Source organism: Rosa chinensis, chromosome 7 (genome assembly GCF_002994745.2).
Source record: "Rosa chinensis cultivar Old Blush chromosome 7, RchiOBHm-V2, whole genome shotgun sequence".
NCBI classification, from domain to species: domain Eukaryota; kingdom Viridiplantae; phylum Streptophyta; class Magnoliopsida; order Rosales; family Rosaceae; genus Rosa; species Rosa chinensis.
This window is the reverse complement of record NC_037094.1, coordinates 29,611,120-29,635,491: the sequence shown is the minus strand read 5'-3', so window position 1 is coordinate 29,635,491 and position 24,372 is coordinate 29,611,120. Positions and strand designations below refer to the sequence as shown.

The 24,372-nt window shown below is 37.9% G+C and overlaps 2 protein-coding genes and 1 pseudogene across 5 annotated transcripts; 2 read left to right on the top strand and 1 right to left on the bottom strand.

The window, feature by feature from the left end:
- Window positions 1–401: 401 nt before the first annotated feature.
- On the top strand, window positions 402–6,119 carry LOC112177019 (26S proteasome non-ATPase regulatory subunit 13 homolog B). The gene is made up of 6 exons (XM_024315181.2): window positions 402–623; window positions 1,786–2,232; window positions 3,268–3,348; window positions 3,866–4,062; window positions 4,173–4,272; window positions 5,605–6,119. Exons 1-6 carry the CDS (start codon window positions 474–476, stop codon window positions 5,788–5,790), a joined length of 1,161 nt encoding a protein of 386 aa, XP_024170949.1. The 5' UTR covers window positions 402–473; the 3' UTR covers window positions 5,791–6,119.
- Window positions 6,120–6,313: 194 nt separating this feature from the next.
- Window positions 6,314–9,137, top strand: LOC112177020 (annotated as a pseudogene).
- Window positions 9,138–9,264: 127 nt separating this feature from the next.
- Window positions 9,265–16,771, bottom strand: LOC112176333 (extra-large guanine nucleotide-binding protein 3). Of its 4 annotated transcripts, XM_024314203.2 has the most exons (10): window positions 16,509–16,771; window positions 15,981–16,060; window positions 14,828–15,606; window positions 14,590–14,727; window positions 14,044–14,148; window positions 13,775–13,954; window positions 13,071–13,248; window positions 11,918–12,165; window positions 10,289–10,461; window positions 9,265–10,000 (listed from the first exon to the last, which is right to left on the bottom strand). In XM_024314203.2, the coding sequence occupies exons 3-10, from the start codon at window positions 15,569–15,571 to the stop codon at window positions 9,406–9,408; spliced, it is 2,361 nt and encodes a 786-aa protein (XP_024169971.1). In that variant the 5' UTR covers window positions 15,572–15,606; window positions 15,981–16,060; window positions 16,509–16,771; the 3' UTR covers window positions 9,265–9,405. The 4 variants fall into 4 exon arrangements, with proteins under 4 accessions (XP_024169971.1, XP_024169972.1, XP_024169970.1 ...); XM_024314204.2 differs by lacking the exon at window positions 15,981–16,060; XM_024314201.2 differs by having other exon boundaries at window positions 9,406–10,000; window positions 14,828–16,060.
- Between the last annotated feature and the right edge of the window lie 7,601 nt (window positions 16,772–24,372).

Here is a 24,372-nt window from a genome sequence, read left to right as displayed (position 1 = left end):
AAATGTTGTAATTTCAATAGAAATGAAAATGGAAGAGTTAAGGCGCAACCTCTTTTCATTTTTCTTTTATGTTCATTCTATCTTTGATAGCATGTATTTATCTATGTATCTATAACGGTCGATATATTACACTGTTTCAGTAATAGTTCATTAAGCCCCGTGTAAGAGGACTAAATCATTACATATATAATTTTGATCTCCATAATGTCAGATTAGTCCAACTCTAAAAACACTTATGTTATAATTCGATCGTTATGTCTATTCCCATCCACTAACTCAATTTTACAAAACCTATCTCGACCCGACCCGATCTGTTATGCCGTCTGTGATAGTAAGTCAATAAAAAAGCCCAAATTAAGATTTTCCAGAATTCTTTTCTTTCCGAACAAGTTAATAAGTTAATCGGAGCGCAGTATAAATAGAAAAGCCAAACAAGGCCTACCACCAGCGAACTCTCTCTCTCTGATTCAGCCATGGCCGCCCTGCAATACCTAGAATCTTCGCGCAACGCGCACCCGGAGCTCGCCGAATGGTACAATTCGCTGGCAGATCTGTACCAGAAGAAGCTATGGCACCAGCTCACTCTCAAGCTGGAGCAGTTTGTTGCTCTCGCCGTGTTTCAGGTCTGTTTCTCCAGCTCAATTGTAGTTTTTTTTTTTTTTTTTTTTTTTTTATGTTGCTTGAGTGTGCAGGCAGTTTGGGGCGGGTTAGGGTTTCGGAAATTGAATAGGGTTGCCGCTTGATGTGTGTGGGGGGTTTTAGAGCTGAATTAGGGTTTTTTTGTGTTTGGATGGTGAGATGGGTTTTTGTTGGAATTAGTTTTGTTTTCTGCTTCGGGTTTAGATCGACTTTGGTGTTGCCGGAATTGCGAGGTATGGAAGCTTTGGATTTGGCGTCCGTTAAGTGAAACCCTACTGGAAGTTTGTGGTTCTTTTGGGAAATTTGAATGAATGGAGCACAATGAACTGGGAATTCGGGAATTTGATGTGTTCTACAGTTCTTTCTGTTTGGAGCCTTCAATTTTTTGGATCCTAGGTTTACTTTCATAATCCAAGGAGGAAACTAGTTGGTTTGGAGGTATTAGAAGTAAGATTGTTTGGTGCTCGTGCGGTGCGGTTGTCGGTGTAACTTTGGAAGGAGTCTGGCATGTGATACTGCACCAGTGTTAAAAAAAAATGTGACAGAAAGTGTCTCCAATCCAATAATGGAGATTAGTTTCAGGAATCTTTGATCGTAGTTGGGCAAATGAGTGAAACTAGGTAGGCTACTCTATCCTGGCCACTGTTAGGAATGCTTTCTTAGGTAGGATTGATTGCATTTATACCTTTTGTCTTCCACATTACCATATGGCAATAGGTTCTGGGTGTGTAATAAGGAGTTTAATTGTTACACTTGCCTAATCAGAACTGCATTGAGTTATAAACATGTGCAAGTCTAAATGAAATAGGTTTGCATTTTATTTGTTACTTGATGAAACTGTAACTTTGATCAGAACTATGAAGCCAATTATTGCAGGGTTTATCTTCTTCTTTCTTGTCATTTACTCACACTTGCCAAGCATTTTACATTTTTGAATTCTTGAGCGCATCAGGTTATATATGATTGCTTGATACTGAAAGGGTAGGGAAGGTTTTGTTGCTATTGACATGTGTGCACATTCATGGGTCTCTGAGTTCTGCTCGTCTTGACGCGGAAGACTTTCCAGTTGGCAATTGGCAATTTAATAATTTTATGTTCTGGAGATTTTTCTTCTGTATCTGACTTGTTTTCTTATCATTATATCAGGCTGGCGATGCTCTGATACAGTTATATCACAATTTCATCACAGACTTCGAGACTAAAATCAACCTTCTGAAGCTTGCACACTTTGCAGTTATTGTTTCTCGTCAGTATCCAGAGAAAGAAGCTGCTATCAGTTACCTTGAAGGGGTGATTGAGAAGCTTCAGGCCACTAGAGAGCAACGGATAGAGGAGCCAATCCTTTACATCAAAATGCAAATAGCAATATTCAAACTTGAGCAACAAGACCAGAAGGAGTGCAAAAAGCTTCTAGAAGATGGAAAGAGCACACTGGACAGTATGACTGATATTGATCCATCTGTTTATGCCAGTTATTATTGGGTTTCATCTCAATACTATAAGTTCCGCCAGGAATTTGCTGAGTTCTACAAAAGCGCTCTTCTTTATCTAGCATACACATCAGTGGAGTCTCTCTCAGATTCATTTAAGCTGGTAAGGTTTTATATTCTTGGAGATGAACCATGTTCTTCGTCAGTTTTCCTAGGTGTTACATTCTGTTACTATGTTGGTGGTATGTTATTGGGAAGCTTCTAATCTTTTGTTGACACCTAGATGAAATGGTTTCTTAAATCTAAGTATCTTCAGTTTTCTCAAATACGTTGTTTTGTCTAAATTTTCCTGTTTACTTAATCTTTTAGACTCATGGAAACTCCTTGTGCTTAGTTTGGGTAAATCACTAGCTCTTAACTTGCATTAATCTGGTTTTATGTTTGAGTATTATAGATTAAAGGTACTGCATGCCCAAGTCTTCAAAGATGTTTGAAAACATGATTGTCCTATAGAATATATGACAGCTAAGATCATTTTGTTTACCTACCTGATTTATTTGTAATACTGAAATATTAATGCTAAGGTCACTATGAAAAAGATACACTAAGATGGTAACCATACTTTGAGAGTTTGAGTTGGTGAAGTGAGATGCTAAGGTCTAAAATGTGAAGTGAGATGCCAACCTATGGATTTAAATCCTGAAGTCTTGGAATATGAATACTTTGAGAGTTTGAGTTGGTGAATTGAGATGCGAAGGGTTAAAATGTGAAATGATGTTTAGCCCATGGATTTGAACTCTTTAAGTCTTGGAATATGAATTTTACTCATTGTAGTTTAGGTTGAAGAAAGAGAAGAGGATGCCTATATATATGTATATATTATCATTTGTTTAAAGTCTAGAAGCTAGTTGAGAAAATCCAGTCACTTTGGTAAATGAAACATTTGTAGAGTTGGAGTTGTAGTCTGGAATGTGGACCATCTTCAATCAAATGTCAATTAAAGATTTCTTTCAAGATTGCTTTGCATCCCTTATGTGGTTTATGTGTATTTGTATGATTTTAATTAGCGTCCAGATTCGCTGATTGGTAAAACTTAATCCTTGTATGGTTCACTTAAGTTAACTGCTGAGTGTTACACACTTTGCTTCTGTATCTCCATGCTGTGAATTTCTAACCTTTCATTTTCTTGGTGTTATAGGATTTAGCATTTGATTTGTCCCTTTCTGCGCTCCTGGGAGATAACATCTACAACTTTGGAGAGCTACTTGCCCATCCTATTGTAAGAATAAATTTTCCGATTGTTTTTTCTTTCATATTATCTTGCTTCTTATGGTTTAAATTTCCATTACTTTTAAGAGTTCCCTGTAAAGATGAAGGTGGTTTCATTATTGTACTTGCAAATTTTTGCACCTAATACCATGGCATCATATTCGAACTCTATTGGAAATTAAGAGATGCGTTTTCAACCTAGCATGGATAGAGTGTGAGGCACGATGTCAATGATAATTTCATTTACACTGCATGTTTAGTACCTTCTGCTTTCTTTTCTAAAAAAAAAAAGAAAAAAAAGAGAGGAAAAAACCTTGTCTGAAAGATTTACTGTTGAATGTGAATTACTATAGACAGTTATGAAGCGGTGGGGCTTATCCAAATTAACTGTACGTGAACCCATGATGATACGTGCATATAACATGGATACATAACTGTTGCAAACCAGGGATTTTATGCTTCTATATAGTGTTCTATTTTCTTTTATTTAATAATTTTTTTGTTTTTGTTTTTGAACAACTCTGCAGATTAAGAGTCTTCTAGGGACAAAGGTAGAGTGGCTTTACTATATTCTTCAAGCATTCAACTCTGGTGATTTAGGATGTTATCAAGAGTTATGCCGTGTGCACAATGCTGCTCTGAGTGCTCAACCGGCATTAGTTGAGAACGAGAAGAAGCTTTTGGAAAAGATTAACATTTTGTGCTTGATGGAAATTATCTTCAGGTTAGTACTCTCTAGATTGTCTTTTTTCTTGTAATCTACAGAAAAGATGGAAAGGATTTTTCTGTGTTCTGCATTACTATAAAACTAAACTGGTATGTGCTTCCTTGCAGCCGGCCATCTGAAGATCGAACTATACCTTTAAGCATCATTGCAGAGCGTACAAAACTTTCGATTGAGGATGTAGAGCATCTTCTTGTGAAGAGCCTTTCTGTGAGTCCCTGTATACTTGAAACTTGGACAGTGCACTCATTTCATTTTTGATTCGTTTATTAAAATAGTCCCACTTTGAAGGGAAACTTGAGTCCTACGGCCTCTGCCTAGTCAGACTTGGCGACAATGCTCACACGTGCACACACACACACACACACTCCCCAATATGCATATGAAGAGTTTTATGCCATAGTTTTCATTACACATTTAAAACAAAGCTAATGTAGTGGGAGACAGAGTTTTAACTGGGGAATATCATGATTCAGTCAGTCACTTCAGCATATGTGAGACATGATAATTAGGGGCATGCACACCTTATATGCTTATATCTTGGTTGCGAGTTTCCTTACTAGGACTGGCTATATCCTAATTCTTAAGGAGCCTTGACACTAGTTTAATTTCCAATCTTCTAAATTTTAGGATGAGAACATGACATGGAAATGACTAAAAATAATTATATATATTTTTTTTCTGTAGTATATAGGTGAGATATTATTGTACATAGTCCTTTACATTTATATATATTTGTGAAATTAAGTTCCCTTGACCAAGTCTTTGGAAATTGAGTTCCCTAACTTGAAAGAACAATACCCAATTACACAACTGACAACTATGGTTGGGTAGAGACAATAGGCCATCACATGGAAACATGATTGCGTGGGTTTGTGTGCCAAATAAGATAGCAGCTCTATGTTTTAGTAGTGTATATGTTGCATATTAGATTTCATCTATAAGAATGTGGAGAAAGACTTAATGTGCAAGTGGATTCCTGACTTTATAAGAAACCCGTTACTTGGAGTCGCTGATTCCTTACACGTGGGGTTGGTCCGAAGGTAGTTTAGCATACATCACTTTTTGCGTAACCATCTCTTACCTGAGGTAAAATCTTTTATGTAATTATGGTCACTGTTTATGTGTGACCAATGTCAGGTCTTGGTGAACTGCCAAAGACCTGAACACTCTTAACACGAAACATGACCATCTTTACAAGTCTTGACCTTTTTGTAGGAAAAGGATGATCATCAAAAACAAGTTTATATTAGATTTCGTAGCTCAAAGTGTTTCTGGTCATTTTGAATTCATTTTCTTTTCAATTTAGGAGGTATTCCTTAGGATTTGCATTTGTCTCATGTCAATAACCATAACGTGGATTCTTTTGCCTTTGCTTGTGTATCACACTTTAGTCATTTCTTTCTTAACTCGTATCTGGATCTCATATTGCTGAAACAAATGACGTCTTTTTGGACAGATTATACCGGATTTTATTGTGTTTTAGTTAGAAATTTCATTTAATAGGGTGTGTGGAATAATTAGAGGACATGTTTACTGCAGGTTCATCTGATTGAGGGAATAATTGATCAAGTTGAGGGGACGGTCCATGTTTCTTGGGTGCAACCAAGAGTTTTGGGAATTCCACAGATCAAATCTGTGCGTGATCGGCTGGACGGTTGGTTGGATAAAGTGCATACTGCTTTGTTATCTATCGAGGCCGAAACACCTGATTTGGTTGCATCGTGAGTGATGTCTCTTTCTATGTTTTCTGCCTAGTGTAACATTTCCTTAGCGAAAAAGTGGGGGGTCAAAGTTTGCAAGGCAGCCAGAGGAAACATTAGTCTCATTTGCTTGAGCACCTAGACCTACTTTTGTATGTTGCTTTTTCTTGAAATCATTTCCTCATGTACTTCACTTGGGACTAATTCCATTCTACAGTAGCATGCCTAGAGACATGGTGATCAAATTGAAAGACGGCTGTTTACCCTTTAGCATGGCTATGAAACTTTATGTTCGGAAATTTTCTCAGATACCGTAATGTGTGTTCAAATTGAAAGACGGCTGTTTACCCTTTAGCATGGCTATGAAACTGTATGTTCGGCAGTTTTCTTTAGATACCTTTATGTGTGATCCTCCTCCACTTAGAAAGTGCATTTGTTATTGTTTATCACTAATGTACAATCAGTCAACAATTGGGTGAATGGTTTTCTTGATTATGCAAGTGGTAATGAGGCAGCAATTTGAGATTGCTGCCACGTTGTCCATCAATGAAAAATGCAGCTGCTAGCTGATGGATCGCCTTATTCTATACTCTAAAGCACATCCTCTGATCCTCATACATGCGAAACTGTAATAAACAATCTTGAAAATTGAGAAAATTGGTCTTCTAGGCTAAGTTTCTGGCCATTAATAAAGGATAACCTGTTGAACTCTATCAATTTGTTTCAGCTCCATGGTTTTCTTCTTTTCCCGACGTTTTACTGACGGTAAATGAGTAAAGGTAGTAAGAGAAATGATTCCAATCAACTCACTTGGGATTTAGGGTTTAGAGAATAAGGGAAATGATTCCAATACTCATGACATCCTTCACCCAATGCAAAAATACGAACATGCGAGCCGTGCTCAAGTCTAGGTCGAATAGTCTCGTAATAAAAACAGAGTTGCGCACGAGTTGTTTATGAGCTCAGGCCAAGCTTGGCTTTTTGCTCTTACAGCTGAGCTTGAACTTGAGCTTGTTATTTACAGCCCTAGAAATGAGAGTGTGTTGGAGGGAAGACCACTTCAACAGGTTGACTTATTAGTTAGGTTATTGTTGTTGTTGTTGTTGTTGTTTTTTTTAATTATTATTATTATTTTCAGTTGAGATGTAGACTGACTCCATGCTTTGCTAGACTAGTTTGGAACAGAAGATCAAACTAGTCTACGCCTTTACTAAACTAATTCTGCTTGATGTATTGATATATTTGATATATTGTAGAACTTCACTCATGGACCTGCAATCACCAAAGTTTTGCTAATTGGATATACAAACCTGTTACTCCACTAAGTTGTAGAAGTGAAGGACATCTAATCTATCCAATAATACCACAGCGATGACACCACTGTCAGAGCTCAGAAACATGGATGCAATGCTCACAATGCTCTAGCTAGTTTCAAAAGGTGCATGTTCTATACTCTTCATTCATAAAGGAGTTTTGGTTAGAGTTTAGCCCATATCTTTTCGCTTACATGTTGGGGTTTCCAATTATTGTATGAAAAGGATTTCCTTGTGCCTAAAGTTTCTCAATGCAAGGTAGTTCCCAAGTGGGAGAAGGATTACTTGTAGCCAAGCACCATTACAAATAGCAACTGAAGCGCAACATTTTTGATTCTTAATTCTACTTTCATCGTTCTAGCTAGACGTCTTGGGTTAGGGCAAGTTATCAGGGAGATATCATCGATCTAATCTTTGAGTGCGACTCGGTTCTTATATACTTACCATGGATATTGATTTGTTATTGAATGAATACCCAGGTGATGATGATTTCGAGCAGAGTACATATTACTCTACGGACTTCGACATGAGTGATGGTTGGAATGATGAGATACATCCACACTCGGAGCAGAGTTATGTCTCCGATGAGACGCCATCATTCTGGCAGAGGTATTGATGTTATCCTGCATCTTCGACTGAAAAGCATGCACACATTGAGAGTGGTGGTAAAATCATAATGCCTCCCTCAGCCCTCGACGTCCTTTCATCTCTACAGATGGCTTCTCCAATGTTGTTTGAGCTAGGACCATATTATTTTGATGCTGACAAGAATGAGACTGAGAAATCTCGTGTCTCTCATTGCGGGGTTTGGGAGTTCACTGCAGAAGAGGGCTTCATTTACATGCCTAATTGGATGATGCAGAATATGAACTTGCAAGAGGGAGACCTTGTGCTGCTGCAAAATAAGAGTCTTCCGAAAGGCACTCATGTTAAGCTGCAGCCCCATACAAAGGACTTCTTAGACATTCCCAACCCAAAAGCTATGTTGGAGATAGCACTAAAGAGCTTTTCATGTTTAACAACTGGGGACACTCTTTTGCTACCATATGAAAACAAGTACTATGGATGTCATTGAAACAAAGCCTTCTAATGCCATAGGCATTACAGACAGAGACTGTGAGGTTGACTTTGCACCGTCTCCTGACGCTAAGGAACCCGAAAAGCCTGTTGATGCAGCATCTGTTCCGATAAACAAGGTGGCATCAGCTGATGATCAAGTTGTGGAACCTAAATTCAGCGCTTTTACCGGAGCTGGGAGGCGGTTGGATGGCAAGCCTTTGCAGTATGAGCCAGCAGCAGCTATTGCTTCTTCATTTGTCACCGCCACCAACAATAATGCACAACCTTCTAGAGGATATAGTTCATCACAAGCTACCAGTCATGCCAATGGTACACCAAAGGAAGCTGCAAAGCAAGAAGAGCCAAAGTTGCAGCCTTTAACAGGGAAAATGTACTCACTAAGATAAGTAAAGGAATTGATTGGATTGTTAAACAGTTGAACCATCTGTCACATGATTGATGAAATTTTATTCTTTTCACCATTTTTCGTTTATTGATCGATCTATATATGATGCTTAGAATTTATACTTTCAAGCCAACAAGAGTGTAGAGAGAGAGTGATTAATTCCTAGGGCACCAATCTGCATAAACACTCAGTAGTCTGAAAACCATAATTCTCAACTACCCACCAACATGTGAAGCGTGTGAAGCCTTTTCTGGCGACTGACCAAAAAAAAAGAAGCATTTTCTGGCTTAGTGAACTATTCACAGTAGCATATATGCATTTACAACTAATAGGATGACATAAACATCCACCAAATAACTCAAATATTGCTCAAACAAAAAATTGTAGTGGTCAGCGCTTCAAATGGTTTTGAATAAGATGAAAGCTTATAAATTGATTTCAAAATAGCATATGGTTAGACTAGTCATGGGCATAACTCTTTCATCCTTTCAAGGCATATTTTAATTTCAAGAATGCTAGCAAAGAGTTGTGGCATGTTGGTTAGAATAACAGACACCAAAAGAGGTCACAAGTACAAATTTCACCGACTTCATGAGATAGATAGGTGGGGTAGGACAGAAAATTGTCATTTCTCCCAAAAAAAATGTTCAAGAAAAGCTACAGAAGCACTCACTGAGATTTATAAGACCTAGAAAGTAGAAACCCCATTGCATGCACAATGTGGAAGTGGAACCAACTTAAAAGCCCCTTTCAATATATCAATGTAAATGTTTACAGAAGTAAAATACACAATCTTATTTCCATCTGTAGACCCACTCTAAAATTTAATTGTAAAACAAATACAAATATGATCTTTCTGACATCACTCCTGCCTGACATAAGGCGAGGAGCTCATATCTGTACTATAAAATGAATCCTCCGGTCCGCCATAGTAGTTCGCCTCCTTCTCCTCATCCCACTTGAGAACCTCTCTTATGTACTTGAATCCCTCATCAACTGTAACACGGTCCCTTGCCCGAGCTTGCCACACGAAAAGCTTTCGATCCGTGATAGAAGTATAAAGGTCTTTGAACTTCATTGCAACATAGAAGTAAGCTTGATGGGCCAGTGACTGGTTACTGTGGTGAGGCTTCACTGGACTAAAATCATAGAACCATTCACAAGTACTTAAAGGCACCTGATTAACCTTGTCCTCAAAGAGATCATACTTGTTTAGTACCAAAACAAAAGGAGTATCTTTAAAGCAAGGGTGTCTGACCATAGTCTCAAATAGCTCCCTGCTTTGTATTATCTTATTTTGAAGCAATGATCCGCTCCCACTACTGTCTGGGGAAACCCATATCTGATCATAATCACTAAGAGCGACGCAAAACACCACCACACGCACGTCTTCAAACATTTCCACCCACTTACACCCTTCATTCATCCCCTTGGCATTAACTCTTATAAGTTGGTATCTGTAAAATTAGACACAGGGAGTTTAGAAAACTAGGATTTCATGTTAAACATCTATTGGTGACGGAAAAAAAAGACTTATATAATGTAATGGAGTCATTGCCCTGAATTTTTTTTTTTGTACTTCTGTGTTTGAGTAATAACTAAGAAAACAATGTGTATACAGGTGAGTCTTAGCTCAAGTGACACGCGTTGGGTGGGAGGAGTAAAAAAGAGGCCCTAGTTTCAAATGGAAAGCTTTATATGAAGCTTCATATAAGATCATACACAGAACACTAAGATAGCATTACTTGGTTAGCGGCGGTGGTGGAGCTTCCAGATTTTCTGTATAGGTTTCAGACATTGGACTTCGATCATCAAGAGAGAATTCTATGAAAGCCAAGCCATTTCCTTGAGTGACCCCTTCTGCATATAGTATGTCTCGTTCTGAAGGTTCATACTCATTGCTAGATACCTCAACAGCCTGGAAGAATAAGACCACATTGTTTAAACAATTGACACTAATGCATCTTTTTCAATAGTAATTTCATTAACATCCAAAAAATTCCAAGAATAATATCTCAAAGATTCACATCATATACATCATCCCATTTGCAGTTCTACTCAAATATGTTCAATACTAGTTCAGCAGATTCAAATTCTTGTTTTGGAAAGTGAAAAACCTTCCTGTTATTTAAATGTAACCTACATACACAAATATTGTCTGCCACAGCAACTATAGATGACGCATTCAAATTAAATCTAACTCCCATGGAACTCCAACATCTCCTATATCCGTCATATCTCCCTTGTTTCCAACTTGCTAGTGGTTCAGACTTCAATGATCAAGATTTTTGGCTTTAGCTATCATTCTTTTATTTTTATTTTTTAATTTCTAATGAAAATGAATGGCATATTAAGAGAAGAAAGCAAGAGGGAATACATAAAATAGTTAAATGCTAAAAAAAAAAAAAAAAAAAAAATTCTAAACACGTCTAGTTGTTATTCTTAATTGTAGCAATTCTCTCAATGTTCCTCATTCATTCATTCTGCTCGAATTTTAAAAAACATGCAATAAAGACAAAATGTTGGTGAATTCTTTCACTTCCGACAATCATATGCATCAGTTCTCTTTGACATACTAGGTTTAATGACATTAAAGCACCATAAGTTCTTGTCTGGAAAACCAATAACATCCTTTATAATATACTAATGTTTTAGGGTGGCTGCGCATGAACTAGTTGGTATTTGGTGGTCTCATCTTTGTCTAAGAGGTCAGATCCTCAATCCCCTGAATGTCATAATACTTCAAAAGAAAAGTTCTATTTTGTGATATAAGGAAGAATATGTTCATGATTTATAACAGATTGTTAAGCCTCATTCAAAGTGGGACATTTTTCATTGTATTGATGTTAATGTTGATAACTGTGAAAACTAATACATAAATAATGCCAGAACTTATGACCTGAAGATTTTTCTTTTAGGGTTAATAAAACTTCAACATGCTGACACAGCACTCAAGGTAAGAATACTGATTCTAACTTCCACCACTTAGACCTACAAAGATTCCTAGGTGATGATGTGACTCGCAACCCTTCAATTACTTCAACTTTCTTGTTCTTATGTCATAGTTTAAAACTGCATGCACAACATTTCACACAAGAATAGGTTTGACAAGAGGGACTGGTGTTGGTCCAGACTGCCCATGCTTCCCCTCACCCAGAGTCAAGAAAAGGAATTATAAAATTTCAATGTATACAATGTCAAAAGTAAAATTTATACAACATACACAAACTTGTGTTACCTCAGATATTAAGATAACATGGTTCTGTTTTTATCAATAAAAAGTTAATAGAATACCAGCAGTAAGATCTATGCAACACTGCAGTTTGTATTACTACACAAATTAAATGAGATGAATATGAATGTAATGGAAATACCTGGCTTAAAAAGTATTCGGCAACCTCTGGGAGGAAATGAAGCTCATCTTTTCTTTTATATGTCTCCTGAATAGCAGGATCCTTCCACACCTCTTCCACTAATGGAGCATATTCGCGTGTTGCAGCAGGGAAAAAAGCATCTAAATCTCCAGTAGCAATAATGTCCAGAAGCCAATCAGAGAAATGCTTCAACCTTGGGTTGATGGAGTAGATACATTGACTAGTTTCATCACTATCAACCTGACCACCTGAAAAAAGTACACAATCAGAATCAAACACAATATTGTAAACATGTATTTAACCATGTAATGCCATATATCAGAACTGTCTTGTGATAGTGGATAACTCTAGCATATACCTCAGTATCATAAACATATTTGATTTGAGGTGCGCATGCGTTTGGGTGAAATACTGATATCATAATAACTGCTAATATCATATATAAACTCATAGGTAGAGCTATTTTTGGAGAAGAAAAGGCAGTAATAATGAAACAACAGCTACATTATCTACATCCTATCCAATTGATGACTATAGGGAGTACAACAGCATCAAACATGATGTAAGACACTTAGAATACCAAACAAATCAAATGGAAACAGATGCCATTGAAAAGCGTTTTGACTATGATATATTCAAAGAAATTCAAATGAACCAAACATGGTATGAATTATAAATAATGATAAGATGAAATAGTATAGGATCAAGAAACCAATTTAAATTCTTCAACCCGTAACTTAAGCAACTAAAAGAGAGACCAAGTGGAAATTCTACAACAATCAAACTCATTATGGCAGTTTGAGAGTACGCAAGTATACAGTAATGTCCTGCACTGTTGACATGACACTTGCAACGAGCATACAGATGCAATACAAACCAGGCTGCTCTTTGCACTTTCTCTCATTGGTATTGGTAACTTCTCAAAACTTAGAACGATTCACGCATGTGCAAGTCCCAATAAATTGAAGCGTAGTAGAAATTACCATTGTTAAAATTACTACTCGACTTTTCATAACAGTACAAAGCATAAGTAGATAAACAATAATGCTTGGCTTGCAATTATGAACTTGGGAATACATAGTTCCTATGGACTGAAGCAATAAGTAGTAGAAATTTGAGGTAGGATTGAACAAACATATTTGTATATAACTACCTGTTGCTTTGTTTTGATCATGGGAACCATGTGCGCCCATCCTAGATAAAGCCTCCTCTTCAAAGCGCTCCCTTCCATCTAGCAGAATGCTTAGATATTTGTACATGTTACTTTGGATCATCAACTTCATATCCTGCACCTCTTCTGCAGTAAATTTGTTCCCATACAAGAATTTTGCCTATCCAGTGATCACAAGAAAATAATGAGCATTACCAGTAACCTAACTTACCACTGAAAAACTTGAGACATCAGTGGAATTCCATTAGAAATGGAAACAAAGAAAATTTGTCAAGCAATGCTTGTTAATTTAAAGATCAATTTATGGTTTCGACTAAAAACCAAATGGGCAGAGTATAGTGAACCACAATGAAACAGATTTTCTTTCCTAAATGTGGGGCACTGACTGCAGACCTCCCTAGACGATAGGCATCGACCATAAACAAATACCAGTATTTGGTCAATGTTTTGTGCAGAGACACTATTTTCAAACCCAAGATATGAAATTTCAATGGGCAGAGAAACAAGAAGCCTTACTAACAATCTTTCAAGACAGCAATATCGACCATAAACAAATACCAGTATTTGGTCAATGTTTTGTGCAGAGACACTATTTTCAAACCCAAGATATGAAATTTCAATGGGCAGAGAAACAAGAAGCCTTACTAACAATCTTTCAAGACAGCAATTATAAGATAAGGCCGTACCTGCTTGAAGATAGTGCTTGTTCCAGACCCTGGAAGGCCAAGAAGAAGAAGCTTCTGAATTTTTTTCTGCTCCAAATAATTTGGAATGGTGGTATAATTGCTAGCCTCATCTCTTGGTCCATGAGGTTGACCATGTGGCACGGGCAAAGAGAACAGGCTACAGACAAACCGAGTTGTAGCCTGTCTAGCAAGAAGCAAATTAACACTGTTAAAGAATCCATGATCGAATATAGGGACACAGAAAAATCAATTGAGTTTCCATTACATACCTTCTCCCAAATGTTTCCCCTGATATTGTTCTGACCTTCTTCCTCATAACGGCCATCATCATAGACCCAAAAATGGGTGTCACGTGGACATTGCACACTTGCCACCTGACAGTATAAGAAGTATATTAGAAGAGACATCAAATTCATTGCAACAAAAGCAATAAAGACATATTACATAGGCACTGATCATGTTAAAGCTTAACAATGTTCATCCCTTCATAGCAAGATTAACAAACTGATAAACATATTGAGGACTCTTCAATGGGCATGGATATAATGTGAACAGTGACCCTGATTCGGGTAATGTAAAACACCATGCAAAGAGTTATATCACATAGCTACAATACATTTCTGTTCATCACAAAATCATACTCTTAGTACAGAACAAGCATACTCATATAGAAGGGAACATCAAATTCACAAAATCATAGTCTAAGGGGCTATTCACTCAAACCTAGTGCCTAGTGGTATAGCACAAGCCTACAGGTCACATCTTATAACATGAAAAAGAATAAATAGTTCATCAAACAAAGCTAGAGTGCTCACCTTAAGCACCTTCAACTCAAGCTTTGTAATTTCTCGACCATTCATATAAACTTCAGTGTTTCCGTTGCTTGCTTCAGAGCTAAGTTTCCCAGTAAAATTTAAGTTTGAACTTATGATTCTATCTGGTTTTTCTCCCTCCTGCCAAATTAAAAAAAGTTGGGATGTTCAAGGAGATTCATAACAGTATAATTATTATTTATTCCAGAAGTTGGAAAAAGAGTTGTTATTATGCACTCACCTTTCCCCAGAGACCAGATTCCTTGTCATACCAATATCTACCAGGCTTCAACTTCCGCGGAGGTAAAGCGCATCCAAGTAATTCGGCCATCTCTTCTGGTTTTAATGGAAATCCATTTACTATCAGTTGCTCTGGCCGTAGTTGATTGGCAGCACATTCTTTCTCTGCTTTCATTATCTGCTTGACTTCCAAGGGACTGAGCAATCTGGACAATACCCTCGACTGTTTACCCAATTTCAGCCGCTTTGATTCATCAATTGGCTGACTAATGCATGTCACACACTTACGCCCTTCAGGCATTGAACCCATTGCCCGAAGCACACAATTGCTGCAATACTTGGCATCACAAACCAGGCACGACTCCTTAGTTTCCCACTTTCCTTTTTGGCACCGGTAACAAACTCTACTTTTTTTCTTCTTCTTGTCCTTTGAAACTGCAACATAAGGTGGAAAAACTGGTTTCTCTACATCAGCCTCTTTCTTCTGAGGCCTATCAACAGTACTGAAAGTGACCACTGGAGCTCGCTTCACTTCACTGGCAACTTGTTTGGGTGGAACACTTGGAGGGTTATGAACTGAACCTGGAGAAGCTGAAGGTGATGCTGAAGAAAAGTCAGGGTTTTGCAAGACCGACACTACAGATTCTGAGCTTCCTGATACCCTTGGACTTTGAGTAGGGGAACTTGTGACACCAGCAATACGAGACATTGGCAGAGGAATTGGTTCAATAACCGGTGGACCCATATTGGTAACCGATCTTTGGGATTCAGATAGCGGTTCTGCAGTTGGGATTGCACGTGAGTTAACATCAAGAGGTTCAACCCTAGGTACATCATAACCGACAGGAGGGCCCTCATACTCCATAGCAATGGAGTAATCAAGATCAGAAGCATCATCAGGGAGAGAAGCACCCGGTGGGAGCATCTTCTTCACCAATTCCCTCCAGCTCTCTCCCTCCATTTGCTCCATTTCCTCCTCTATAGTACTAATTTCTCTATCCTCTCAACAACGGGGGCGTCAAACTATAATCTCTCAAAACCATTCAAGACTATGCCTCCAACTAAAAGACTTGCATGAACAACCTAATGCTAAAACCTCATAAAGAAGCACAGCTTATACTAGACCAAAAAAACTTGAGGTACTAACAGTTCACCTGATGAGGGGGTGGGAGGGTTAGAACCAGTAATAGTCTTGGAGCAGCCGGAGGAATCGAACGGTGGTCATCCTTTGAAACTATTCAAGTTTGAATTCAGAAACTAATCAAAGATTTGAACCAAATGCAAATTGAATGCGACCAAATTCAGACTTTCTCAAGAGTCCAATAACAAGTTCCAAGCAAAACCCATCTAAGATTGGATCAAATTCCAGTCAAAACCAAGCAGCTAACTTGGCAAATTTTAAAAGCTTGGAACCCATAAAGCCCACCTTTTTAACTCGTGTAGTGGTCCAAATAGTTGAAACAATCAAAGAGTCAAAACAAACTGCAAATAGAAAAACACAAAATCCATCCCAGCACACCCATGACTGATTCAAACAAAAATAGATTACCGGCACCACAAAAAAATGAAAATGGTAAATATCCCACCTTTGGACCCCCTCCAAAAAAAAACAGAAGAAGATCGTTTTCAAGGAAAAAAAGAAAGAAAAGCTGAGAGCTTTCGAGAGTGAGAAAGTCATATACCTTGACAGGGACAACATGAAAGGGAATCTGTGCTCAAAACCCACCAAGCATTTTGCTTTCAACCACCAAAAGGGTAAACGTCTCTTCTTCTTCTTCTTCTTGTACAATTCCAGTAAAAGCTTATTAGCTGATATGAGATGTTAACTCAGGAGGAGGAGGAGGTTTTGAAAGCGAGAGAGAGAGAGAGAGAGAGAGGAGGTGGGACCCGCAGGTTGTATCTAATCTCACAGTGGCATTTATCTTCTTCTGCTCACTACTCACTCCAACTCCAAACATGAGTCGTCCTAGTAATGACGAATGACAAGACAGTTCGGCTCGTGCTACTGATCATCTCTTTCTTTGGATCTTCCACGCGCCTGTGTGGGCGAGTGGGTGAGGGCTCTTTGGTTGGAAGTCATGAGTGGCGATGGTCAACAAACCCCACGAGAGTTGCGACCATGATTTTTTTCGATTGATTGATTTACATTTACAACAAGGGGAATTTTTAAAGGGAGATGAAATCGGGCACTTTTTTAGCCACCTTTGTTTTTAGTTTTTGCAAATTAGAGTGGTTTTATATGGACCTCTCATACTCTTTTTTTTTTTTTTTTTTGAGAAACTGTCAACTCAATTTTATTAATAATAAACAGAATAAAAATTACAAATGATAGATGTAGAAACTACATTAAAATATAAAATAGCAAGAGAAATACTAGATGCAACATAGTATCAGAAATAAAACCTAGCAAGAGTACGAAGGGATGCAATTAAGCATTTGATGAAGCACCGGACATGATCCGGGCTATGTAAAACGGTACCAATAGTATGGCCGACCATACTTCTACGCGAAGAAATACGTCGAATAGAGGTAACCTTCTATCAAGATAATTGCCGGTAGTATGACCGACCTTGCCTACTCCACGCAAAATAATGCGTTGAATAGAGAGTAATCTTCTATCTCAGTAACCAAAGAAGCAATTCCAACAATCAGATAAATTTAGGGCCCAAGAAAAGTCTCTCGGATCCCAAATCCGAACCCAACCAGCTTCGGGCTTATTCACCAGCTGCACAGCCCCAAGAAGGAAGGCCCAGCCCAAACTCCTACTTGAGCAATCCAACAGAGCAGAGGCCCAAACCCACAAGGGTCTACAGTGGGCACCCAACACCTCTCTGGGCACCAGCCATGCTCTCGACCCCGACAGCTGCACCACCACCCGTCGCCGGAGAAAGCAAAATCCGGTCCCGCCAACGCGACTCCACCAGATGTAGCGCAGGTCCAGCCCAAAACCCAATCGCTGCTCCACTCAGATCTCCGCCTCTATGACCTCGGCCCCGACCGCTGCTCCATCACCCTTCGTCGGAACCTGACCATCTCAGCCCCATCTGATTGACTCCAGACGCCGCCCTCCACGTCGGTCTGCCTCGTCACCGTCAACAGACTAAACGTTGCGCCGCCATCACCTTCTAATAGCCGCACCTCCATCATTCGTCGGAAACAATCCGAACCCATTCTGCCCAGATCTGGGTGGCGCCAAGCGCCAGCAGCTGTCCCCTATTGACATCGCCATACCAACCCTAACCACAATCCCACCAGACCAGACCCAGCACCATTCAAATCCAGTTTCAGTCGTGCCCGTCTTGGACGAAGATGACTAACTCTCGGTGACAATCCGATCCAGCCAATCGACGCAACCTCTTCTCTGCCCAGACAAGATCCATCACGAAAAGACAAAATCGGAGAACTCGAAGACGTCGCCGGCAAGAATGCGAGCCACGCCCGATTAGGAGACACGGTATGAACCGTGCGCCAAGACAACGACGCCGAGATCGGTGCCGGAAAGGTACTCCATCGATGATGGAGAAAGGTACAGAGAGGTCAGGAGCGGCGCTCTCCCAACCCTAGCGGAGCGCTAGGTATTTTCATTTTAAATATTTTATTCAATTATCACTCCCTTAACAAAACCTCATCTGTTAGATTTTTGGACCTCTCATACTTAGTACATCTCTAATTTACTTTTTAGAATACTTAAAAAACTAAGTATACTTCCTTATTTTTATCAAAACACAATTGAATATGAGATACAACAATTTGTTATTATACTTTTTATCTCTATCTTCAACCATGAGAAGAAAAATGAATCAAAATTACATGATATTGCTCTCTTATGAGTAGGTCTCTCATTCACCAAAATTAATCAAAGGTTCTCGATCTTGATATATTGCTGAAATCCTTTTGAATTGCTAACGGTGCGTTTGGATGAGAAAATTATAAAATCCGTAGGAATTTATAAATGATGGAATCTTTAACTCCATCAATCTAAAATTCTATTAATTGCAATTTATATTGTTTGGTTGCATCTATTTAGGATTTGAAATGTATAATAAATTAAGAAAGTTTAAAACAAATAAAAATAGAAAATAGAAAAAAGTCTTGTTTTGGAAATAAAAATTGAATATTGCAAAGAAATTCGTAAATGACACCTATTTTGGTGAAAATTGAAGCAAGAAATTTAAATAACGAATTCCTTCGTTTTTTTCCAAAGAGAAATTTAAAATTTCCAATCTGATAATGCCAAACGAGGGAATTGGCTTTTAGGAATTATGAAATCCTCACTTTCAATTAAATTCCATCATTTTTTCCCTCATCCAAACACACTCTAAAAGAAGGATTTCAAGGGTTTTGGGTTGGAAGATCGAGTAATGACTATATAATAATATTCAATGAATTTAGTTTAATGAAATTCTAAATTAGATTATTTTGAATTTATTTTTGTATTAAATGATGGGTCATATATAGAAACTATTATTTTTACTTAATTATTTTAGGTAAATTTTAAAACTATATGGCAATATAAGGAAATTCCGGAAGATATAAAAAAAAAAATTAATTGAATGTTATATTTAGGGAGGTAAAAGAGCATCTTTAGCAATGCTAGCCATATTTTAGTCAAATTTTAGCTAAAGTAGATAAAAAATTATTTTGGCTAGCCACTTTTAAAAAACGTCTGCATCAGTTCTCTCTATTTTAGCTAGTTTAAAATTTATATTAATTTTTAAATGAAGATTAAATAGTTTAATTGTATTTATAAATTACATAAAATTACTTAAAATGTATGTTTTAAATTATAGAGAGCCACACCTCGCTCTCTATATTTAGGAGCGAACTATTAATAAAAAGCCACTTAAGAGTCTGGTGCAGCTGCTAAAATAGATAAAAAGCTAAACATGCTCTCCAAAATAGCTAATGAGCTAAAATAGAGAGTCTGCTAAAGATGCTCTTAAGAGTATTTTTTTTTTCTTCCCATTTTTCTCTCTTTGTCTTTTCATATTACTTGAAAAAGTCTATTAATAATTGAAAAAAGTTGGAGGTCCAAATATTAAATTTAGAGATCCAACTAGAACTACCCTACAAATTATACCCCTATTTGGTTTTGTTATGCTTTTTTTCATTGAAATGACACTTGCTTCCTCACATCCCTTAGAGAGGTACACTATTGCCATTATAGATTGATAAACATAAATAAATAGTCTTAAAATACCTTTTATGTCTCAAAAGTCTTCGATTCATTTTGCTGGATTCATTGTTGAGTGGCTTGAGCCACTGCTTACGGCCTTCTGTAGTATAGGGGCCTCGGCCTTACTATATAAAGCTGGACACCCTTATTTATTAGTAAAACTCAAAACTCATCCACGAGCCCCTGCCCGTAGCCTTCCATCATGACTATCTGCCTAACCAATCCATGTTTCTTCAGAGAAGCGACACGCTCTTGCTCGAAATCAATCCTTTCAATTATGTAATACAGTGTCTACACGATTACTCAACAAGCTAATTTAATAGATCAAATATCATTCCTACAAAATCCTAGCAGCCATTGAGCAGAGCCTTGGCTTCTCGACAGCAATGTCTAGGGTTTCAAGTTCACAGCGGCAGCGCCGTCCTCCTGTCGGATTCAGTCTTGTTTAGTGACACTTGACATCGGGCTTTGTTTCCTCACTGTTTCTTTCAAGGATTGCGCCGTTGGGTTTATGGTTTTCGGATTTGGATTTGGCAAATCTTGGCTTGCTGGATTGTTTCTGAGCATATGAATAGAAGCCGGTGGTGTTGGGGTTAAATTTCGACGTGGTGTAACAGATCATGGTCAAAGTTTAGGCGCAGCAGATCAGTGTCGGGTATAAATCAGCGTCAGTTTTAAATCTCTGTTTAGGATCAATTTTTTGCTAGTGGTGCTATGATTACTTGTGTTGTAGATCCAGTTGCAGGTTTTGGTCGGGTTTTGACGGATTGATGTCATGCTGGAAGGGCCAGCCATTGGAAAGTTTGTCGGCAGCGGTGATGGAGTGGCGGAAGAGGCTTAAGGCTTCTGCTCAGTTTGCTCGGATTCGGGCTTAGGCTTTTGGGTCTGGGCTCGAATTTGGGTTGCCTGGCTCTAGGAAGTCACTAAGTGAGCCTGTAGGGAGGGTGCCTTGCCACCCAAATTTATCACTTAGTAATGAGGGTGGGCCAGGCCTAAGAGGTGGACATTCTTAGGTATTTAGGTCAATATATGGTCCAGGACTAATCGTTTTCGGATCCTGATTGTTGTGAGAGTTGGCCATTATTTGGAAGAAGATTAACTTGAAGCGACTTGTGGACAAGTAGTTGCTCCTATCTGTTTGCTAGGAAATGACATTCTATTAGTATCACAATTGCATGATTGGCTAATGGAGGGCTAGAAGATGATTTTGCCCTAGAAGATACAGAGTTATTCTTTGTACTATAAGTTCGTTACTATAGCAAGCTCAAAACAGATTCGTAATGAATTTGCATTTACTTGATAGAGTTCGGGATCCTTGTCTGTTCCCTATTCAAGTACATGGTAAACTCTATGTCACGTCCTGAATTTCAATAACAAATTGCTCAACAGTCAATCCTAGAAGATTGATGAACTATGAATATATTTTCCATTTTACTCTCAAGTACTGATGAAAAAAAAAACTTCATTATTTCATGATTTTAAAATATGTAATTTAAAAAGAATATTGATCTTTTTTTGTACAAAAATAAATAAAATTGATCTTTCGTAACTTTAATCTAATTTTTTTTATTAAAATTTTGATATATTTTAAGTCTTAGTTTTTTCCTTTCGAGTGTCCCACTTAAGATCAATTTCTGGCTCCGCCACTGGTACTTTCAATGTTTAATGTAATAGTTACATGTATGAGTCATTGATACAACAATTGTGAATATTGATTTATAGCAACGAAAGTTTTAATATATAGATTCGCATACTATGTAGATTGAGTGGATAGTCACGTGTATTGAACGTGATAGAAATATTGCGGAATGCGTGATGGAAGTGGTAATTGAATCAATGGTGCACAATTAATGACCAGCAAAACTCTCAAGCCTCTAATCTCTTCCTTTCAAATAAGTGGTTGAGAATTATCACGCTTGCGGGAAGCAGATGGATAATTGAAGAAAGAACATTAGAACTTTCTTCCTCAGTTGAATCAAGCTAAATGGATTAACTAACCAAGAAGCATGAATGGAAGATATGCTTGGGGTCTGGTGAATATGGGTATTAATTTCACAAAGCAGCTGCCAATGGATCATTTGTTCTTAAAACCACCATTGCAGTGGCTTCAATGCCAAAGAGTCTTCATATAAATCCCAAAATTCATAGGTTGGGTTCACACATGTGTGCCTTTTGCGTCTCACTTGTTGCAGTCAGTTGCTATTGATTTTATGAAAGTATCACGTGACAACACATGCGTTACAGTACAATCTGCATAGCATGTAGATCTCCACATTAGACAAGTTCTATTACAATACATCACTGAGGTTTATTTTTGTAAGTCACATATGTATATCACGACAACAACAACCAAGAACAATACAGAAGTCTAACTTTATGTATTTAGCATATAAGTTCTTCTCAAACAACATGTGTTTGCTTAATTATAATGCATGACACCAATGTCAAATTCTTGTCAATAAGACTATGTTGTTATTACTCATGAGTTTTGCAATTTAAACCATAACATGATTCCCGACAAATGATTGGGGTCAACTTACAACAAGAAAATGCTAATTCAAAAATTGAATTTGGAATTGCATATGAACATAAAGTATAGCTTAATTATGTGAATCCCGCTCTCTTTGTCTCAAGTTAGTAGCAGCAACTGCAAACCTAGTAGCTTCAATCAAACTCAACTCTTGACACAACTCGAAAACTCAGCTATAGTCTCCAATTAAGGTCCATCTAGAATCCTCATGTACTATCTATCTTGTGCAAAGACATAATTGATATCTTTGTACCTTTTACTTTATCATTTGCATCATTCGGCTGAATGGACACTTAACTCACCACGTGCCAACCATATGATGATCAAGACATAATTGAATTAATTACAACATCATCTATTAGAACTTGGCTGAGACTTGATGAATTTTATTGATAATAGTTTATGTAAGATCAAAGAGATCATCAAACTGTCGTGTTCTATGTTGGCTAGAAGGATCACTATTGGAGGTGAGTAGGTGGCTACCTAGCTACCATAATGACTGGAGGGATTTGGTTTGTATGTTGTGGCCAATAGAGTAAATCAACTTCAATAAAAAGTGATGGAAACTCTAATGAGAAAATTTGAAGTTTTGTTTTCAATGTTGAAAATAACAAATGAAGGTCTTGATAGTCTCAATGAAAAAAGATCTATTAGAAGGAAACAATTGAAAGATAATGTATGTTATACATTTTCTTCAATAATTATGTTAAACCTTGAGAAATTGTTTTCCTTTTATGATAAAATATTTTAACCATTTTTTAGGGGTAGCCATGTAAGTTCCTTATAGCATTTTACTCTTATATATAAGATAAAGTTTGAATATTCCTCAAATCTAGATGAGATAGTACTTTTAGTGAGTTGTTGACTGTTGCTTATTGGAAATCTCATTATCATCCAGATGTGGGGTCATTCCAAAAAAAAAAAAAAAATCAAGATGTGGGATAGAGATTAAAAAGGAAAAAAAAAAAGAGCGATCACTTTGGACACTACAGCCATGGCCCGTGGCTACCACCACCCAAGACCATCCCGTATCCAATGTTATGTATTATGTAACATTAGTTCAATTGCAAATTTGTGAATGTAGTATCAACTTCCTTTTATAAATTGTAAATGTTGAATAATTCAATGAGATTTTAATTCAAAATGATCAAAACACTAAAATTTATTGAGATTTTTCGAATAAGTAAAACTAATTAAAATTGTAGTTAAAATATTCTAGTGGTAGTTCATTGACCTAGCGCTCTGCTAGGGTTTATCGTTGGCCTCCTCCTTCGACAAAATTCTCAAACCTTCTAGATCTCAATGGCCATGGTCATGGCCATTGCTAGCCTTTTGTGGCTAACTCTCTATTTCTTTTTGCTGCTTTTGATCTGGCGCTTGGGGTTCCGCCTTAGATGAGGCTGCCCGGGGGTGCTGGTTAGGTCATGGCTGATATGTGGCCGAGCTCCAAGGAAGTGAAACTATATTGGTTTACGGCAGATCAGTGAGTCTAGATCTTGGATCGCGGTCAACCAATTGGCATCGGTGATGGGCCGGAGTATTGACGGTGTCGAATCGGATCCACAAACTGGCATTCTCTTTGACGGCTACGTTGAGGGAAGTGGTGGTGTTGCTTGCTAGGCCGATGTTGGTGGACGAATCGCACCGATGTCGTCGGAGGTGAGGGCAGCTTGCGTCTGCTCGGGGTCTATTTGTGATGAAGATTGCGGTTCAGTTCAGTGGATGTGATGGATTGCTGGGATCGAGTTGCAGACTCTAATGGAGTGATGCAATGTTCCGGTGGTTGGGCTGGATTGGGATCTGTCTCCGGTCGGGAAGCTGTTGCGGACACAACAATGCT